At 45.1% G+C, this 19,487-nt stretch overlaps 1 protein-coding gene across 4 annotated transcripts; it reads right to left on the bottom strand.

The window, feature by feature from the left end:
• Positions 1-613: 613 nt before the first annotated feature.
• On the bottom strand, positions 614-19,306 carry HNRNPU (heterogeneous nuclear ribonucleoprotein U). Of its 4 annotated transcripts, XR_013553067.2 has the most exons (16): positions 18,435-19,306; positions 17,452-17,563; positions 17,293-17,366; positions 15,093-15,232; positions 14,422-14,521; positions 13,925-14,037; positions 13,325-13,588; positions 12,697-12,816; positions 12,144-12,272; positions 11,883-12,051; positions 11,382-11,636; positions 10,692-10,876; positions 10,255-10,326; positions 4,172-4,242; positions 2,045-2,147; positions 614-1,523 (listed from the first exon to the last, which is right to left on the bottom strand). XR_013553067.2 is itself a non-coding variant. In XM_078440657.2 (14 exons), the coding sequence occupies exons 1-14, from the start codon at positions 19,123-19,125 to the stop codon at positions 9,776-9,778; spliced, it is 2,478 nt and encodes an 825-aa protein (XP_078296783.2). In that variant the 5' UTR covers positions 19,126-19,305; the 3' UTR covers positions 8,703-9,775. The 4 variants fall into 4 exon arrangements, 2 of the variants coding, with proteins under 2 accessions (XP_078296783.2, XP_078296784.2); XR_013553066.2 differs by having other exon boundaries at positions 2,045-4,242; XM_078440657.2 differs by lacking the exons at positions 614-1,523; positions 2,045-2,147; positions 4,172-4,242 and adding an exon at positions 8,703-9,829 and having other exon boundaries at positions 18,435-19,305.
• Between the last annotated feature and the right edge of the window lie 181 nt (positions 19,307-19,487).

Raw genomic sequence — 19,487 nt, 5'->3', positions numbered from 1 at the left:
TCTCTTTTTCCTACACTTGTGTGAACACACACTTATTCTCACTCTTGGACTGCGGCCAGCGTAGCAGATAGTGGGCTCGTCAAACTGAGTGGCCTCACATGCTCAGAAAAGTTTCCTTGTAGTAAGAGTGTAAGTAATGGCATTTCGAGAAACAGAATCTCTCCCAGTTGGGTCAGAAAACTTGCCTTAAAAACAAGTAACAACTGCATTACTGTATCCTGTTAAAAATGAGGAAATACTTCCTGGTTTCTAAAGTTAGGTGCTACTGTAAGCCTTAAAACATTAATGGACCGTAGGACTTTGCGGATTACTATTTTAAAAACGCACTCACCACCTGACCATATTCTTCGATTTCTTAGAACAGGTAGGATCTCTCCCAAAAGTGAAGATTGTTTTTAAGTGCTCTAATTTTTCTGGAAGTATGCAGTTTCTTTTAAATGGAATTTAAATATACGCAGGGCATGCACAAACATTTTCAGAACTTGTTTGGTACAAACAAAAAACTACAGGATCACACACATATTATTACATCAATATGAATAAGTCATTTACAATTCAACCAGCTGTCATGTAAAAAGGCAAAACAGAAACAAAAACAAGGCACCCAACCAACCAAGTCTACAGCATTTATTCATTCAGGGGAAAAAAACTCCCTTTTGGAATGGAAGCAATGGAATTATTTATTTTTTGGCTCGATAAATAGCCAACGGGACTTTCCAGGAAAATCTCTTAAATAATTTGACAAAACACAAGCTAGGGGGTCCCTTCCTGGTTAAGAAACGGTAAGTCTGAACACAGACCAGCGGACAGGATTCTGGTTATTAATGGTCCTAGAACTGGATTATGGTGGTGAGCCAGAGAAACAGAACAAGGTCAAGATATGCTGAAACTTTATTCTGGGGTGTCCCACTTTTCAAAGGTAAGTGGGGAGCGCATGCTCCGTTCAGGTCACACAAGGGAGCACCCTTCCCTCCTACGCCCACCTTTCCCGTGGCCGTCCTCACCAGGGGCAGGGCGCACGGGCTATGTGGTCTCCCAAATGCCACACCTCCTAAGAATATTCTCATCATCTAGGGGCCGCCCAAGGCGGTATTTGAACACTAATGAGGAAAGGTTGTTGGAAAATGCAGTTTACGAACATCTGTCCACTACAGACACAACTCAAAAGCTGAATCCAGTCTGTTATTCAAAGTGACCAGTCACTCACGTTTTAAGAGGCAGCACTGTATCTGCATGGGGGGTGGGGGGAGGGGGGGGGCACCGAGGAGTACTGATCCAACCGGACCTTTAATAAGCTGTGTGCACAGGCCACTCCTGTTCTCAGCTTCGGTTTACAAACGGAGGCGATGTATAAAATCGGGCAATCGGATTCAGTTAACTCAGTTCCCACCTTGCCCTCCCATTCTATGATTACATCTTACCCTGAGTGATTGAAACCTCTCAGCTGGCAAAAATTTCCAAGGCCTTCACCAGTTACAAGGTTAGTTCACTTTCACAGCAGAGTAACTGCATAAACTGAAGACCTGGGTAAAAACAAAGTTGTGACATACTTACTTGGATTGACTCTGAAAATATCGTTTAGTAAGTTTACATGATAACGCCTTCTATTTCCTTCCTCAGTTACGGAGGTTAGGGATCACACTCCTTGCTCGACTAGGACACACTCCAGGCCCCTCCCCCGTGGCTCCGGGACACCTTCCCTGAGGCCTCCCGACAGACCTCTAGGTCCCACCGCTAGTCTCCAACCCCGTCCGCTCAGGCTCCGCCATCCAACCTCAGGCTCCCACCAGGTGAGCGCTGTGCCAAGCCTGTCTCCAGCGCACCTCTGGCCGCGGAGACCTGAACTCAGGCCTCTGCTTAAGCTCTCCCACTCTGGCCACAGGCAGAGCCCAAGTCCCTCGTCGGCAACTCCGGTCAGCTCTTCTCTTTACGTTCCCAACCCCTGTGCCTGGTAACGCCAGTCCCCACGTGTCCGTTAAACGGTGCTCCAGGTCCCCGCTCCCCCCCCCGCCCCCCTCGCCAGGGGACTGGAAGGGCAACCTACCTTCCGTGACCTCGGGAACCTCCAGGTGAATCGCGGCTTTCACTGTTCCATTAATTCCAAAACTTCACACTAGGTGATCTAGCAGTAGATACCAGCTAAATAGCTGATTAAAATAGAATTGCGGCCATTAGTAGTTTTAAAAACGCTTTGTGGCTTATCTATAATGCTTCGTTAAATCTGTCTGGTGCTCTATGCATTTCCCCCTTCCCTCACCCCTCCCTCGACTACTTGGCTTTTCCATCACAGTAAAAGGACCTCAGGGAATTTAACATTAACTAGCTTTTCTTTGGACTTGTGATTTATAATGACCAAGTTTGGCAACAAAAAATTTTAACTATTCCTAGTACCATTATTTGATTTGCAAGCATCTTTTTAGTCTACGTACCTCTACTCCATCGCTGGTTTCCCTTTGCTTCGATTATATAATGCGAGGAGGTCTATATAATAAATTCAGGACTCCTGTTTATGCACTTTTCAGCAAAGAGCTAGGGATCAAATGGGGTTGGAATCCTAGATAAAAATCTGTAGCGGATGGGGGTCAAGGCACCCCTTTGAGAGTCATGTTAATATACGTACTACAGTTTGGGTAAACAGAAAGTCTTAATGAGTAGAAAAAAATAAAGCGAGTGCTAAACTTCTGATTTTTAATGGTCCTCTATAATAATAGTTTTTGGAAGCATCTTAAAATATGGTCCAGTGGTCATCCAATGAGGACAACAGAATATACCAATACCCCAATGCTGGCGTCTCACGCGGCCGATTTTATGCAGGAAGCTCCACCTTTTTTCTCTTAAAATACGAAGCTTTAGGGACAAAGCTTATTACAAAGGTCTTCCTCAAGGTATTACACGTTGAAGCTTGTAACGTTGAAGCTTGTAACTCCTACTTCAAGTAGGAGTCTTCAACAGCTATGCTTGCCTTACTCTTCATTTTCTAGAATAAAGGTTTTTTTCCAAGTATTTCTATCTTGACAAAACCAGCAGTGACTACATTTACACGAGCAGGCACTAATGTAAAAAGCCTTCGGTTGTTCATTTTTGTGAACAAATGGTATCTTCCACTTTCCTAGGAATAACATCCGTTAAGTTCCATATGCCATAAACTTATGGTAGGACCTCCCCTTAGGAAACCAAAGTCAACAACCTGTATACACGGGGTTTCTTAATGGAGCAGTTTCCACGGAAATGTTTCTTCCCTTTGGACTGTGAGGACAAGTCCTATGAAATGAAAGCTATGCTTTGCTATCTGAATTCAAAGCTTATTTCTGAAACAAACCTTTTTCTTGTAATGGTTTTCTTCCTCAAGTGAACAAAATCGGATTTTTACTCTTTAGTCTGAAACAGAGCAAGCAGTCTGCTCTTTCAGAAGCCATCAGATTTTAAGTGACACCGTAGAGCTCTAGCTCATTGAGCAAATCCTGATAGCTACGTCTCAACACTATACTGTATCACCCAATACATTTCCCTCTAAGCTTCTTATCAAGCCTTTAAAGGACTTCAGGGCGGTGAGAAATTACATGCTCTGGACTGGCACAAGCAGAGCTCACACTGAGCCTTTTTATTCCTTCTGTCTTCACAATTTAAATTTACTTCCTAGTTGATTTTTCCATTTTGATATGGAGTCCCACCTCATTATCCAAAAGGATCTCAACCTATTTTCCAAATGTTTATAAACTAATAAAGAGTAAGCATGTACGCATTTAGCACAGATGCAGAAAGATCTGGGGAAAACATGGACACAGGTATCCTGGACAGTTTTCTGCATTAAAGCATTTTCCGTAATCTCTACAAGTGAGGAGAATTAAAAAGAGTGTCTTCCAAAAAGTTACAACAGAAGGAATTTGAACCATCAGACTAAGGATCTAACCTTTTAAGGGCTCGGCTCTATTTGCATACGCAGTCTTAATCCCATGCAAGGACCACCACTTGCGGGCACACCGATACTTCATACTTGGGGGTGCGAAGGACAGAGGAGAAAACCTGGTTTTCCAGTTTATAGAATCTAGCCAATCAGGGTTACCAATGTCTCCCAATCCCCTACTTTTAAATAAGAGAGTTCTAATTAAGGTGATCCTGGAAGCCCAAAGAACAAGTATGAAATGTACAAGCAGCAATGAATTTGGAATACCTATTGGAATCACTGGAACACATTTAGTTGGGCCCTTTTACTCTTCCACACAGGACATTCACATGGACAGACTAAGGAAAAGGAGATGAAATTTCAATCAGCATATATTTTTGTTTGTTTGCTTTATTACTTAAAAAAAAAAAAGATACATAAAGCTGGAACCTTTCGTTGTACTTGACCATGACGCTCCCACTCCCTTCAACTAGACCACTGAAATGTAAGGACACCTTCTATTACTAGCTACCTAAAAAAATTGCTAATTGCCATTCTAGTAAAAGCCCCGCTCCTTCTTCTGAAGTACCTTCTTCTGAATTTTCCCTCACCTGTCTGTAAGCCTTAATACTTCAAAACGTTTCCGTCACAGGTTGGCCAACCATACCGGCCATCTCGCTGTTCTTGGCCTTTTAATTTTTTTTTCATTGACCCTAACGTGTTGAGTATGCTTCTCAGGTGCTTGGCAAGTGCAGAAAATTTCACTGCACAAAGCGGATTTTACTTCCGGTGAGCGCCTGGACTGTTAAAGGACTGGCAGGGAAGAGCATGCCATAAACAACAGTTCAGTGTTTAGACAGGTTGGCTCCCTGGCCTATGCAGTCGGAGCTGCGCATGCTCCAGAGAACGTGCTCCGCCACTGGGACGGCAACGCCACTGGCGGTGCAGCCAAAACGAAGCGAATCTGCCCCAAGACATTTCTCTATTTACCTAGACTGTCGTTACCACCTCGCTTTCAACTATAGAATGTAGTTTCTCATACCCACCCATCCAGCTTTAAAACCAAAACCCCCCCTGTTCCTTGTCAAGATGCAAGTATACGTTGAATCCTGGCACGAAAAGGGAGGAAAAAATTGTAATATTCCTAGGCAATAATTAAAGTTAAGTACAAACTGAAACACACAGTTAAGGTCCTTGTCCCAATAACCTCCCTAACCAAGTAGCGCCTATCGATGATCTGTTCCCCTACAAGTAACTGCTCTACAATCACAACTGAATGCCCCAGGAGCTACGCAATGCCAAGAAATTGTAGTTATTCCGCTTTCCACGTGGACGGCACAACCTAACTTCACAAAATACAGAGCTGTTAACATTTTTAAAATAACTCCGGTTGACATTAGGACTATAGTATTTACAATCTACTGAGCCTTACAGACTAAATTAAGTTCCTTGGACCAACTAATCAGACGTACTCAATCGCCTGTAATTTTAGTCAACTGGTTAGGATGTGACGTCTGTCACTTAATGTACGCGCATGCTGTTGGCCTTCTCCTACGGATCTTAAGTGCTCGTATGGGGTCTCCACCCGCATGCACGTTGAAATCGACTAAGTATAACCACCAAATAAAGTAGCGTACATTTTTAGCAGAAACAACAATTGGCTATTAAGTAGGTGATTTCAACTATTCAATGTCACATATACAGGATTTAAACTTCGGGATATTAAGGGACTTGGGGATCCTGGTTTTTCTTTTTGTCTACCCCAACGCACTCAAGAGATATACACTGTGTCAATCAGCACGCCTTTAGGTCACTTCCATCACAATTCTGAAGGGTTTACCTTAGATAGCAAGGTGAGTAAAAAAGAGGAGGAAGGCTAAGGTCACTCGCTTCAACACAAGCTAGCCACCATAAAGTATTTTTAGTATTTGTCTATCACGTACCTGCAGTGCTGGCACCAGGGTATAAAATACACTGGGCCTCAGAGGAACCTCAAGAAAAACTCAACCACTAACCTGGCTACACATACGACCGAGTGTTTTACTGCAGACATGAAGAAAAGGGCCAAAAATTCAAACCTAAATCCAAACAGAAGGCTCCGCGTAGCAGAAGGGCATTATGATTTTAGGTAAGTTTATGAAATTAACCATTCGAGTTCGAAGAGACCGGTTGAACGGGACTAAGACTATTTAGACAGCTAACGCAGTTAGTCTAAATACCAATTTACCGTCCCCTTTAACGCCCCGGGCGTAACCTTCGTGACCTATTGCCAAGGCCCTTAACGCTACGTATCTTTGCTCTCTACCATTACTGAAACGTTACACCATTTCTCAGAGCCCCAGAAACAAAGGACGACAAAGTTTAGACTCAAACCATTTTAAATACTTAGGTACACACGGCTTTAGAAAAGAATGCTGTACTCCTCTTTCCAGAGTAGTTCAAGGAATATTCGGGAGGGTGGGAGTGGCCAATTATTCTCTGCTACATCCACCCACTTTTAAAAAAGACACTTTATACTTACACGTACAAAGGGAGTCGTGGAAACGGTTTTTAAGGTTACATTACCAGACACTAAGACTTGGGCTATGAAAGACAGGTTTATGCCTTCCTTGGTAGCTTATTCTGGTTTTGGCTTTTTCAAAAGTACCAGATATATTCCTACAGACCTATAATCAGTTTTTTGTAGGTGACTGAAGTCTACCCCAAGCTTAAAAAGGTATGGGAATACTTCGTTTTTATTTGTGCGACGGGACCTATTATGAAAATGGTCCTAAGGACAAACAGCCAATTTATATTAAGCGCACAGAAAAACACATTGATTCCCACAACTGAGGCAAGCATTGGATGCAGAACACATCTCCATGAATGTAAATTCTCCCGAAGGTGGAAAACATACTTATTACTTCTCCTGGAAAAATTTTAAGTACTTTGTCAACGCAAGTAGTCTTTAGGAAGCTTTAATACCTTGTCAGTGCTCAGGACATGGTCATTTTCAGACAGAATCTACCCTGGCCAAGTGTGAGCTTCTGGTTTTGTGGATTTAATGAGGCTTCCTTTGGTCAGATGGACTTCACTCGTGCTGCATTCTAAGATTTCATCTTACTGTCTGGCCAGGAAGGGGCCACAAGTTAGTCCTGACCTCCTAGGTCCAAGCCAGAGACCTCCACGTCAAAGGCCAAACAGGAGCCACAAGACAGAACCCACCAGCAGCAAAGCAAATGCTCTACAGGACAGGAGCTGTTACTTCATTTCTTACAGTGATTTGCCATCTTTCCTGATTAACCTATTCCTGCGCTTCTCACACCGCTGGAGCTCACCAATCTGATCCAACACCTCACTCAGGAGGACAGGACCACCTGGCAAAACTTTCTAGGGGAAGTACCACTAAACCAACAGCAATCTCACCGGTGGAGCGGAGACATTTGTTCCCAACTAGGTCTTTTGTTTCTTCGGTTTTGCTCGCCACAGAGGGACGGGCTACAGGAGGGGCAGGCAGGAAGCCAAGTTTCTCGTTTACAGACCCTATTCTGCCAAATGGCGTTTCTTCTTTTTCTCCCTTTTGCTTGCTATCTGATACACTCCTCCTTCCCAGTTCCTTAAACACGAAGATTATTCCTTTCCAGGCATATTTAGTTCTAATCTTGAGGAGACTGCTGCTGGAAATTTTAACATATTCCTGGACAGTGTTTTTATCTATTCCACTGGTCTTCCCAAACTTCTCTGGACTACCCAAGGGAGAACAGTCTACCCAACAGTATTATTTGGCCATTACTCCCCCACCACGATTCACGTTAGAGTATGAACTCCTCGGGAAGCAGTTTTCAACTAGAAGGTAAGATCCAAGATGTTTCAAACGTACCCAGAACACTGATTAGCAACAAAGCTGAAAACAAATTTTTCCCCTGGGTAGGTCTACTATGCAATCCTCGTAATTACAATGTGTACTGATATAACAGTTAATGCCAGTGGTTGCCAGCACTAAAGCTAACTGCTAAAAAAACAAAAACCCTTGAGACGCTACCTTGTCCCGTTAAGTATTCTCACCGGAATTCCAGGATTAGCCTCCGCTCCCAAAATGTATCAACTTAAACCTACACCACCAGCTAAAACTCCACTCCCGCTCCGCTTGTGGCAGAATTCCTAGGAGTATGAAGAAGTGAAAAATCTGATTGAAGATGGCTAAAACAAAAATCTAAGCAAACAGAAGAAAATACAGACAAACCTCAACTTACCAGAAGCAACCTAAAACACCAACAAAACGCTAGACTGAAGTCAAGTTTTAGTTCTACAGTTTGACTCCTGATTCCTCACTTCACATCAGTGAGGGTCCTTTAGAAGATTAAGTGTTCTGTGCAAACCCAATAGAATTACAATTAGGGGATCTAATGCGGTCACATAGCTACAGTTAAGTTAGCAGTGTTGTGTAGTCGTGAAATCAAGGACTGGCTTGTACGATGGCTTCTAAAAGCATCTGTTCCCAGAGTCTCACGGATCAGATATATGCGTATTAAGATATTCTCTCGAGGACAGCCGTTAGCATTTCGTAAAGATGGTAAACTGAGTGTTAACTTCTCCCAGCCAGTACACCTTTTCCCCTCGTTAAATGTTAAGTCGTCTGGGGGGGGAGGGGAAGGAAGGATTCAACTTTACTTCGTAATTAAAACTCAATTGTCAGTATACATTTAAGTTTTTAAAACCTAAATGTTCGAAGTACGGAGTACAAAATAAGCTGTCCAGAAAGCACACACTTAAATTTCCTCCTCTTGGGAGTTTTATAAAGGGATTTTGAACCTTGATGGCGAGAATCCCAAAACGAGAGTAAAATGAATTCTTTTTATTGCAAACAAACGTCTAAATTAATTTCTCCACCCACTTTCTTTAGAAAGAAAAAGAAATCAGCAGGCTAAGGAGATACCCATTCAAGAACTGACATGATTAAAAATTAAGATATAAATGGGTGACTCACAATTTCATTAGCTTACAAAGATGGTGGAGTAAAGTACTACAAGCACACTAGTGATACAGTATTTTGTGGGAGAAGGGCATACAGACATAGCTAACTTCATATAGATCCCATTAGACAACTGGATTTACAACAAGTTTTTTTAATAAGAAATGGGCAAAGCCAGCTTTCTTTTCAGAATCAAAATGCAGAACAAATGGAAAAATTATGGTATTGAACCTTCACAAGTTTGAGCCTCCACAAATAATGCAACCAAAGTTTTACATTTTGAACAGCCCTTCTACGTACACTCCATCTTCTCTCTCTTGGTTCCAAGTTTTCTCTTCGTTCCCCATTAGGCCAATTCCGTTGTTATTTAAAAAAAAAAACAAAGAAAAAGACTTCCCAGTTATGGTCAGGAACTACGATGGAAGCTTCCCCCTCCGCCGCTCGGCAAACTACAGAGAGGATGGAGTGTTCTAGGAGCAGTACAGAGTCTCAGGTGATTCATGAGGACTGCGCGGTCCTCCCATGAATCTGGTTGCTAACATTTCTATTATATTGTGACAATGACTCCCGACTGTTATCTCTGTGAGAAATGGGGGGAGTAAATTCTTAATAAAAGACACCAGGTACAAAGCAACATTTTACTTTTGTTGTGATAAAAAAAAAAAAAAGTCACATTTTACAGATAAAATGTAGAACCCTGAAATACTGACACATTCTCTTATCGTGCACAATGCTGAGGTTCTCTTACGATTCACTTTAAAACTGCAATTAAAAATGTACAAAAAAGAAAAGAAAAAAAATCAACCCACAAAGCTTCTAAAAAAGGAACCCGCAGGCACTTCCTCTTGTGGAATGTTTAAAAAGTTAGCCTACTAAAGAAAACAGTCGACTTCTTGTGAAGGTTTTGGAGAAATATGTATCAGTTCGTTTTATTTGGGTATTCAATAATATCCTTGGTGATAATGCTGACTCCATGGCTTCTGACCCCAGAATTGCTGTAAGAGAAAATTTTTTTTTTAAAGAAAAAACATCAATAAGCCACTCAAACTGCTTTTAGGAAATGACAATCTAATTCAGAGTAATTGCTGGAAACAAATTTACACCTGTCATACCTCTGATTTCTATCAAACCAGATTTAGTTAGTATTAATATCCCATTATTATCAATAAACACATTACAAAAGAAAACACATCATGACTTGGTTAGTTTATACAATTAAAGCTAACAATAAAAAGAACCGTACGTATTAAAGAATATTACTTTATTAAAACAGTAAGTTACAGCCATCTCCACCTATATTCAAACCTCGCCCTGTAACGATTATAAAAACGCTCCAATCCCTGCGCAAGGGTTTCAAGACTGACTCTTACGATGAACTTAAGGCACAATGAATGTACGTAGCACATAAGAAGTTACTTACACCCTGCTGCCACTGGTTGTAGCCCTGAGATTGGTTTTTGTAGCCACGATTGTTTCCTCGTCCTCTGAAGTTCTGGTGGGGGGGGGGGGGGGGGAGGCAGGGAGAAAAAAAAAAAAATCCTTGAAAACTCAAACTCCAGAGCACAGGTCTGTGCTGTACACAGGAGCCAGCAGCACAGAACAGGCCTCGCCTCTAGCAACTCAACCCTGGGCACCCTATGCTGTTTGCTCTCGGTGTTTAATTTATTCATTTAAGACATCCTTGGACGTGTTGCAGGTTCATGCACCTGAACACCAAACTTAGGCGGCCCTCGTTCTACCATCCCTGGTGTTCCTGCGCCACCGCACTCAGACCTAATGGCCTAATTGAGGCTGTGACAAGACTTTACAACTTTCCCGACTCCGTTATCCGAATCATCGGGGCCGGGGGCGCGTTACCTGGTTGTAGTTCCCTCTGTTGGGCATCCCGCCTCTGCTGTAGTTCCCTCTGTTCGAGTAACCGCCTCGGCTGGGGAACACGGGGCCGCGAGGGTACGGGTAGCCGATGCCGCCGCTGCCGCCACCGCCGCCGCCTCGCTGCGGCATGTTGCCCCTCCTGTTGTAACCACCGCGATTCCCAGGAGCTGCAGACAAGACACGTTGGCTTTAGCAACCTTGCACTTCCTTTCCACAGGACCCTACTCTTGCGGACTGGCCCTCTACTGTAGAGAAAAGTTAACTTCTAAAACCAACAGGGGCACCTGTCTGGCTCGGTCGGGTAGGCATCCGACTCTTGATTTTGGCTCAGGCCCTGACCGCAAGGTCTGCGGGATCGAGCCCTGCGTCAGGCTCTGTGCCGACAGCGCGGAGCCTCCTTAGGATTCTCTTTCCCCCCCTCTGCCCCTGCCGCGATCACACACGCTCTCTCAAAATAACGTTTGAAGAAAAAGACACAACAATGTTTAACACCTAACAAGGCGTGCTTAGGATCACATCACGGCATTTGAAGCTAGTTACTAGGGCAGCAGAGTCCAGGGAGGTCAACTGTCTTGCGTTAAATTCAGTTGACCACCACCCAGCCCCCAAACTTAGAAGATGGTCATCGCTCATTCCAACCTCCAACCAAGTGAAACTCAAAAGCAAACTCGCCTCCTCCTCTGAAACTCCCGCCGCGCATGTTGAACCCGCCACGTCCTCTGTGGCCGCCGCCTCTGTTGAACTGGTTCTTGCCACTCTTATTTTTATTGCTCTTCTTGGAACCGGTGTTCTGTTTCTTTTCCGGCGGCAGGGCCTTTTTGCTCTCCTCCTTATACTGCTCCAGAAGTTTTTGGGCTTCCTCCTTCTGCAGCTCAACATAGGTGATTTCATCAAAGCACTCGGCCACCTCCGGCAGCGTGAAGTTTCCTACAAGGAATAGGGTCAGATTAGCCCCAGACCACAGTCCTAAAGCCTGCTTTCATCCTTTCAAACCACGCTATGCCATCTGCTCGGTGTACGAGCGTTTCCCTAAAGAGAGAAATAAACCCCCCCCACACACTCCCTTAACAAAGAGCGAAGGTAACTCATGAACCGGCATCACCGGCAAACGTTCACACGAGTTTGCAGGTACAGATCTCGGCAGATTTAACGTTAATAGAATTAAATTCATACCTTTCATTTTGAGGACAGCGTGTTCTGGTAGGTCTTTCCCCTCTACTTCAGCTTTCTTCTGTGTTCTTTGCTTGTAGTCTTCATCTTTTGGGCAAACTACGACAGCTTTTCGCTGGAAGCCTGCAAACAGGCACATTTTTCTCCTCTGGGCAGCAGCAGACACGTTGGTCTTTAAAACAAAGTTCATAAACCCAAATGTTAGCTCCACGCCAAACCCAATCATCAGTTCCTTTTGTTTATAACCTCAAGGCTGCAGCTCACCTGATCCAGAATGAAATTTCGCTTCTTACGGGCAGCGATCTCAATAAACTTTCCGAGACACTGTGGAGCCCTCTGCAACAGCGTGTTCAGTTTTCCAGTATCAGCCATCTGTTTCTTAAAACCTGCCACCTGTTTTAAAAGTTCAACAGTTCCTTTGAACTTGTGAATAAAGCTCAATTTTTTTTTAATATCAGCTTAGATCTACATGGAAACCAGACATTGCAAAGTTTAAATACTGCCTTTCCTTATCATCGCTACAAAAAAGGTTGTTTTATCACGTAAGCAAGATCCTCTGCTCTTCTAGTTCAGCTACTAAATGTCGAAAGTTCAAAAAGTTTCCTAGGAAAAATAAAGCGTCGCCCCTGGAAGGCACTTTACCTTCCAGACAGAAGTAGTTTACATCCTTCTATAGTTTAAGTAACCAACGGAACTTTGCCCAAGCTCCTATCTCTAAAACACCAACGCAAAATGGATAAAGACAACAGGCAAAAAAGTTTTAATGCCTTCTGGTCTTTTTAAAGTGCTGAGATCACACCCTCAATATTTTTCTTACCATCATTTTATCCATTATGGTGTTTGTTCCGAGAATGTTGTATTTACCAGGATTTTCTGCCGCATGTTTAGTAACCCAGGTGGTTTTCCCAGCTCCGGGCAAGCCAATCATCATAACAACCTACCATGGAAAAAAAATGTTTCACTTAGAGCCATCTAAAAATTCCTGAAGTTATTTTGTGAAGTGCACAAAAACCCAGTTTCAATTTGTAAATTTTCATTGCCCTAAAACAAAGGAATTTTTGGAAAACTTAATATTCTACATCAAAAAAACACAGCTACAGCTGATGCCAACAGCCGTGCCACAAAGCAAATGAAACAGAACAATCATCCAGATCTTCTGAATGTCATTCTTGCCAAACAAAAGTAACCTTCAAATGCTTTTAAAAAAAATCCACTTGGGGCGCCTGGGTGGCTCAGTCGGTTGGGCGGCTGACTCCGGCTCAGGTCATGATCTCACGGTCTGTGAGTTCGAGCCCCGCATCGGGCTCTGTGCTGACAGCTCAGAGCCTGGAGCCTGCTTCGGATTCTGTGTCTCCCTCTCTCTCTGACCCTCCCCCGTTCATGCTCTGTCTCTCTCTGTCTCAAAAATAAAATTAAAAAAAAAAAAAAAAAAAAAATCCACTTACTTCACAATCTTTCTTCTCTTCGGGCCCCTTTGGTCCTCTAACTCGATCCTCTAAGGGGACATTCTGGATAAAAGTATAATCTTCTGGTATTGGAAAATATGGCTTTTCCTTCTGACCAAAATTAAATTCAACTGCACAGTTGTGGCAGAGAACATGCGGGAAGAGTGGCCTTCCAGCAAGAATTTCCTTACTGATTTTGAAGGCAATGCCAAGATCTTGCCCGTTCTTTGCATAGGAGAGTTCTACTTCATCGCTTTCAAAGTTCTGTTAAATTGGGAAAAAAATTAAGATTTTAACCTGCTTCCTTTAAACTTGCTTTAAAAAACCCTCAAAATTCAAGTTGAGTGAAGCTTACCCTCTGGAAAACAGATTTAGGTTAAACGTTAGGAGCTTTAGAATAGTTATAAACAATGAGACACACACATTTAGAAGCAGAAACAATACTGCCTTCAGTAAAATACACTAGATTTTTCAGGTCCAGTTCACGTTAAGTACTTTTTAGTCAAAATGGGTTAGTAATGAAGGCCAATGTTGATAAACCTTTTTAAAAAAAAATCCCCAGCTAGTAATTGCTCACTTATATATACTTAGTTGACTTACAGCAAAACATGTTATCACATCATTTTCATCAAATTTCTCTCCATAATCTTCAGTCTCACAGTTGCAGGTTTTTATTCCTTTAAGAGAATACCCATAAGAGAATTCTTCTTCACCTAAGAAAATAAAGAACTTTTGTGAAATCGATTGTTCAAAACAGTCCCATGACCCACATATTTTAACATTCAGGATAGAGGACAACAATATGAATGAGTACCTAACCTAACATTCTTCCACTCATGCTGTATCTAAAACATAGACAAGTAATGAGAGCTACAAGGCTTATATAACTATTTGAAAAACTGCAGACCACAGGATAATGTTTTTCCTAACCACTGGTCATAAAACAAGTAACCATCCTACTATACATGCTAATAGCATTCATCTTTAAAATACTAATAGATTAAGAACAAACAAGACAGAATTAGAATACTTCTAGTCTCACTACTGAAATCAGACCCTGAACACTCATGAGGACAGTACTCTAATGGAAACTTTACCAAGCAACATTCCACTTGTGGTTAGTGACCAGCCAATCCGAACTTCATGTATGTCAATATCTTTTGTATATAAATGCCTTACTGGGATCTTCTCTGTAACCTGAAAGTCAAATCATAAATGATTACAATGAAGATAAACCCTTGAACTCTAGCTTCATTTCATCTGGGCCATGGGCTAAGTCTTCTCTGGCTACTAATACAAAGACACTCATTCTACCCTGTCATCTTCCCCCTCCCCCATAAGAACTTTACAAATTGACAGAACTTGTAACTTGGAATTGAAAAGGTTCAAGTTAAGTACTTGGTTGGATCATATTTAAAAGAACAGATAATGTTTAAAAATTACATATTCCTGACTCAAAACCCGATGAAAGTATACGCTCAACATGCTTTGCTCTGGAACAAAACGAGAAACCCAGCAGTTATTTTTAAACCCTTGGTGGGCTTTTCAAGTGCCTGATAAAAAAGGAGCACCCTAAAGAAAAACAGACTGGCTCAATAACAAATTCTGATTGTAACAAATATGGTTAACGGTTTCCAAGCCCCTCTTCCAGTCCACAGAAACTTCCAAAGAAAGAAGCCCCACTGACACTGAATAGCGTCCAGCAACTGGAAATTCACTTGTTTAAAAAAAAAAACAAAAAACCAAAAAGTCACAAAACTGCATTTACCTTCATCTCAAAACAGACTTTGCCTTTGGACACACCATAAGATGCCCTTCCTCCGGCCCAAAGAAAAGCAAAACTCTCCATAGTAAGGGAAGAAGCACTGAGGCGGTCTCTTGATATTTTAAAATGTAGATCACAATTATCTGTAATTATATCAAATACCATATTATTTCTTTTGACATCCAACGTGAATACAGCTGCTACGTAGGCAAAACCTGGTGATTACATTCTTGCGTATTTCCTAATGCTTCACCGACACTGCTTCTACAAACCATGCTGCTGTTCTGACCTTCCGTTTAAGCCCCACCCCCACACCAAGTCACTCTCACCAAATTACCAACTAAAGCGTAAACAGCCTCCAAAACTAAAACAGCCAGGTTTAACGTGTATTTTAAGTATATAAAATAATCAAGACAATGGGACATGGATACATACCTGCTCTGCTCTTTACCTTGATTTAGAGGCAAGCAGTAGAGGATAGCAGGAAATCAAAGTGAAGTATGCCAGAACCAGGGAGAATTTACCCGTGCCACAATAAAACTGAAGGTAGGCCATGATATTTTAAAATACAGGAATATGAGCCGTTGATCCTGCACTTTGTAATTTTAAAACACCAGGGGCTCTAGATCCTAAATTCTTTCTAAAACTTGTGAAGGCAGCCTCAACCCTACAAAGTGCAAACCTGGTTGTCTAACACTGTTCATATTACAGCATTTTAAGGTCCCTTTTCCCCAGGCTTGCCGGTTAGTCAATAACAATGGGGGATTATCCACTTCCCGGATTACTCAAATCCAAAAGGTCTTTAACTTAGCTACCTTTGGGTCACTGGCTCATTCTGTATGCACCTTCTTGGTGTTCCCCCCATGAGAGCTGAAGTTAAAAAACTGTTTTCTTCAACAGTTTTTATTGATGAAAGGAAATTAAAACTAGTTTGGAATTCTCCTTAAATAAGCTTTGCTCTCAAAAGATTCCTGATCGCTGGTAGAATTTTTGGCTCAAACTGTGTTTGTACCCAATGTAAGTAGCAAATTAAGGAGCTGATATTCCTCAGTAATGAATTAAAAGCCTACTCTGATAGTAGCGTTACTTCTTGAATCACTGCTTCACTATCCTACCCATGCCCGCCCAGTTTGTATTTAAGCAACCAAACTGTATTTAAAACTTTCAAAGAAAACTACTTTTCCGTGTGTGTTTTCTCTTTTAAAAGACTCCCTTAGCTCAACTACCTGTAAAGGACATTTAGTAAGAAATCCAGGGTTAATGTTTACATCCTCACAAACCTGATTAAAATTAAATTCGTATTGGAAAACCCGGGAATCTACACTTTAACTGCCTGGATCTACAGGGCAGGATCACACCTTACCGCTTACTTTTCAAGCAATTGTTTCTACCTTTTGTTCTTTCTATCCAAGTGAAAGAATTGTGCATTCTGATCAAATGTTAAACCAACAAAACGTTGTTGTTAAAAAATAAAGTCACACACGTGACAGCCAAGGCCCATCTAGAGGTCTGCAATCCTCCTCATACTCAATTGCAACCCAACTTGGGTAAAGGAGCAGTATTTACAGCGCTGCCATTGACACCATTCGCTGCTGAAGAAAGCTAGTAGCCCCGTGATAGCCCACTGCTGCTGCCCCAGGTCTTTGGAAGAAATCAACTTATGTTAAAGCAGCAGCTACTGAACTGGAATTGAGAACAAAAGAGCAGTTATTGAAAAAGTAATATTACAATCTTTTAGAATAGGGAATACACTTGCGTGCTAATGGGAAAAGCCATTCATTACATATTTCACTAGCCCAAAGAGCTCCCTTGCTAGAATTCTACCCCAAAAAGGGAAATTATCGTAGGAGCCTGCAAGGACAAGTTACAGGTAGTCTTACAAGTTTCCATTAACTAACTAAAATTTAAAAAACTGGCATTAATTTTACATTCCTACAAATGAAAACTTTCAAGTCATATAAAAAAATATAACCAAATTGCCGAAGCCTGGAAAATTATCAATACGACACAACCGATGCTGTACTAAACATTTAGCTACCGAAATCTGAATACAAGCCATCACCACCTTCCTTTTAACAGAAACGGTTTAGGCTAAGTTTTATGCGTTTACGTTCGGTGCACTGCGTTGTTTTCTAACACTCTCGGACCCAAACCGCCACACTGAGAAACTAGGGGAGTAGACGGGAGAAACCGCTTCACTTACAAGTATCAAGACAAACCACTGTGTCATCGAAGTGCTCATCTTCCTCTTCAACAGGTGGCTGGGGAGATTTGGCTCTGAAAGACAGAATTGTCTCCTGATTCAGCTTGTCCTACCCAAGACCGAACGGGTAACGAGTAGAACTAGATGGGCATCCTCTACCTGCTATACTTGTTCTCTTCAATGTACTCAAAATATCCACGGCCATGATCTTCTCGAGGTCTTTTCACACCTCTCTTTTTATCTCCGCCTTTCTGCTCTGTTTTGCCGTCTCCTATAACACACAACACCCCCGCGTAAGGGGCCAAGCCGCGTCACGGCGGAAAAGAAAAACCCCCTTCCTGTTCAAAGACGCAAAAAGCTCGACTTTCCCGTTCTTTTCCGGGAGGGTTTTCAATCGACGAATCCAACGCGAACCCAAAGAACAATCAGCTCGGAACCGGGCTGCAGTTAGTGACGCAGTCCAAAACCATCGCTAATTTTGCCACTCTACGCGAAGATTCGAGAAAGCTCCTGCAGGCTAGCGCGGCACAGGCCCCGAGCCCACGTGTATCCCAAAGAGAGTTCAGGAAGGGGGGAGGGGCCGGCCCGGCCCGCGCGCCCTCCCCTCCCCCACCCGGGCCCGCGTTCCCCGCGGCCGCATTGTACTGATCTTCCGCCCCGCTCTCCCCGCCCGGCCCCTCCCGCCGGAAGTGACGTCACGCCGAGACCCTGCGCTCCTTGCACAATACCGCGGCCCAGCGCCGCCAAAGCGCGCCCGCCCCGGGCCCTCGGGCCTCTCCCCTCCCCCCGAGACATGTGCCCGCACCGCGCGCACGCAGCGCGGCGGCGCCACCGCGGGCCGGCGGGGCTCCCGCCCGCCGCTCCTCCCCCCTCCAGCGGCAGCTGCAGCTTCCCCCCCCCCCACCCCCCACCCCCGGCTCGCCAGCCACATAATGGAGGCGCCGCCGCCACCGTCGCACGCCCCGAGCCCGAGACCTCGCGGCCGGGCGGGATTCCCCGCGCCCCCTCCCCCCCTCCCCGCTACCCCCGCGGCGGCCCCCGCCCGGGGCTCCCTCCCCCCGGCGGGGCTCCGGCAGGCCTGGGGCACGGTCCCCACCCCGCGCGGGCCTCCCGCCGCGCGCAACGTACAACGCAGCACTCACCCGCCGCCGGAGCCCCGGGGCGACCGCCGCCTCCGCCGCCTTCCGCCTTCTTCTTACCTCCCGCCTGCTGCTGGCCCTGCCTCGCCCCGGGCGGCGCCACCGTCACCGCGAACAGCGAGGTGGGGCCGCTGCTCTTCCCCGCGGCCTCCTTGGCGGCCCCGCGCTGCTGTGGGGGCTGTTGCTGCGGCGTCGCCGGCGGTTGAGGCTGCTGCTCCCCGTGCCCGTTCTCGTCGCCCGCGCCTTCCTCCTCGTCGCCGAGCTCATCTTCCCCTTCCTGGAAGCCCTGATCGTCGCCGTTCTCGTCTTCCGAGGCGGCCTCCTCCTCCTCCATCGGGCCCGAGTCGGCCGCCCCCGCGGCCCCGTTCTCCTCCCCTAGCTCCATCTGGTCGCCATCCAGCGCGGCGATCCCTTCCTCCTCCTCTTCCTCCTCCTCCTCCTCCTCGTCGCCGCCGGCCGCGGCCTCCTGCTCGAGGCCTGCTCCCGAGCGCCCGGCGGAATCCCCGCCCAGGTCTAGGCTGCCGTTCCCGGGCTCCATGGCGGGGCGGCCGCCGGCCTCCTCGTCGTCCAGCGCGGCCTGGAGTCGCTCCATGAGCTCGGCCTTGAGACCCTTGTCGGAAAGGCGCCGCTTCTTGAGCTCCTCTTTCAGCTCCGAGACCTTCAGCTTTTTTACATTAACAGGCGAGGAACTCATGGTGAGGGCCCCGATTCACCGCTAGGCGCTGGCTCAAACTCGGCTCCGCTCACTCGGCCACTGGTGGCGGCTGCTGCGGCTGCTCCTCGGCCCGGGCGGCGGCTGCGGCTGCGGCTGGAGGTGGGTTCGTGCTGCAGAGCGGACCCGCCTGGTGTCGAACGGCGCCAATTCCTTTCACCGAGTTCGCGAGGGAGACGCGGAGACTCGCCTGGCGCGAGCGAGCACGCAACGTCCTCTCGCAGGGGCGGCGCCGCGCACGTAATATAGGCGCCCCGCCCCCTGCGCCGCCGGGAGCGCCGCGCAGGAGGAGAGCCGGAGCGCGCCCGCGCCCCGCCCCGCCCCGCCCGTGCCTGCCTCCCCGC

The sequence above is a fragment of the Panthera onca genome, chromosome F1 (genome assembly GCF_046562875.1).
Source record: "Panthera onca isolate mPanOnc1 chromosome F1, mPanOnc1 haplotype 2, whole genome shotgun sequence".
In the NCBI taxonomy this organism is placed as follows: Eukaryota; Metazoa; Chordata; class Mammalia; order Carnivora; family Felidae; genus Panthera; species Panthera onca.
The sequence above is the reverse complement of the archived record's forward strand: the minus strand, read 5'-3'. Positions and strand labels throughout refer to the sequence as shown.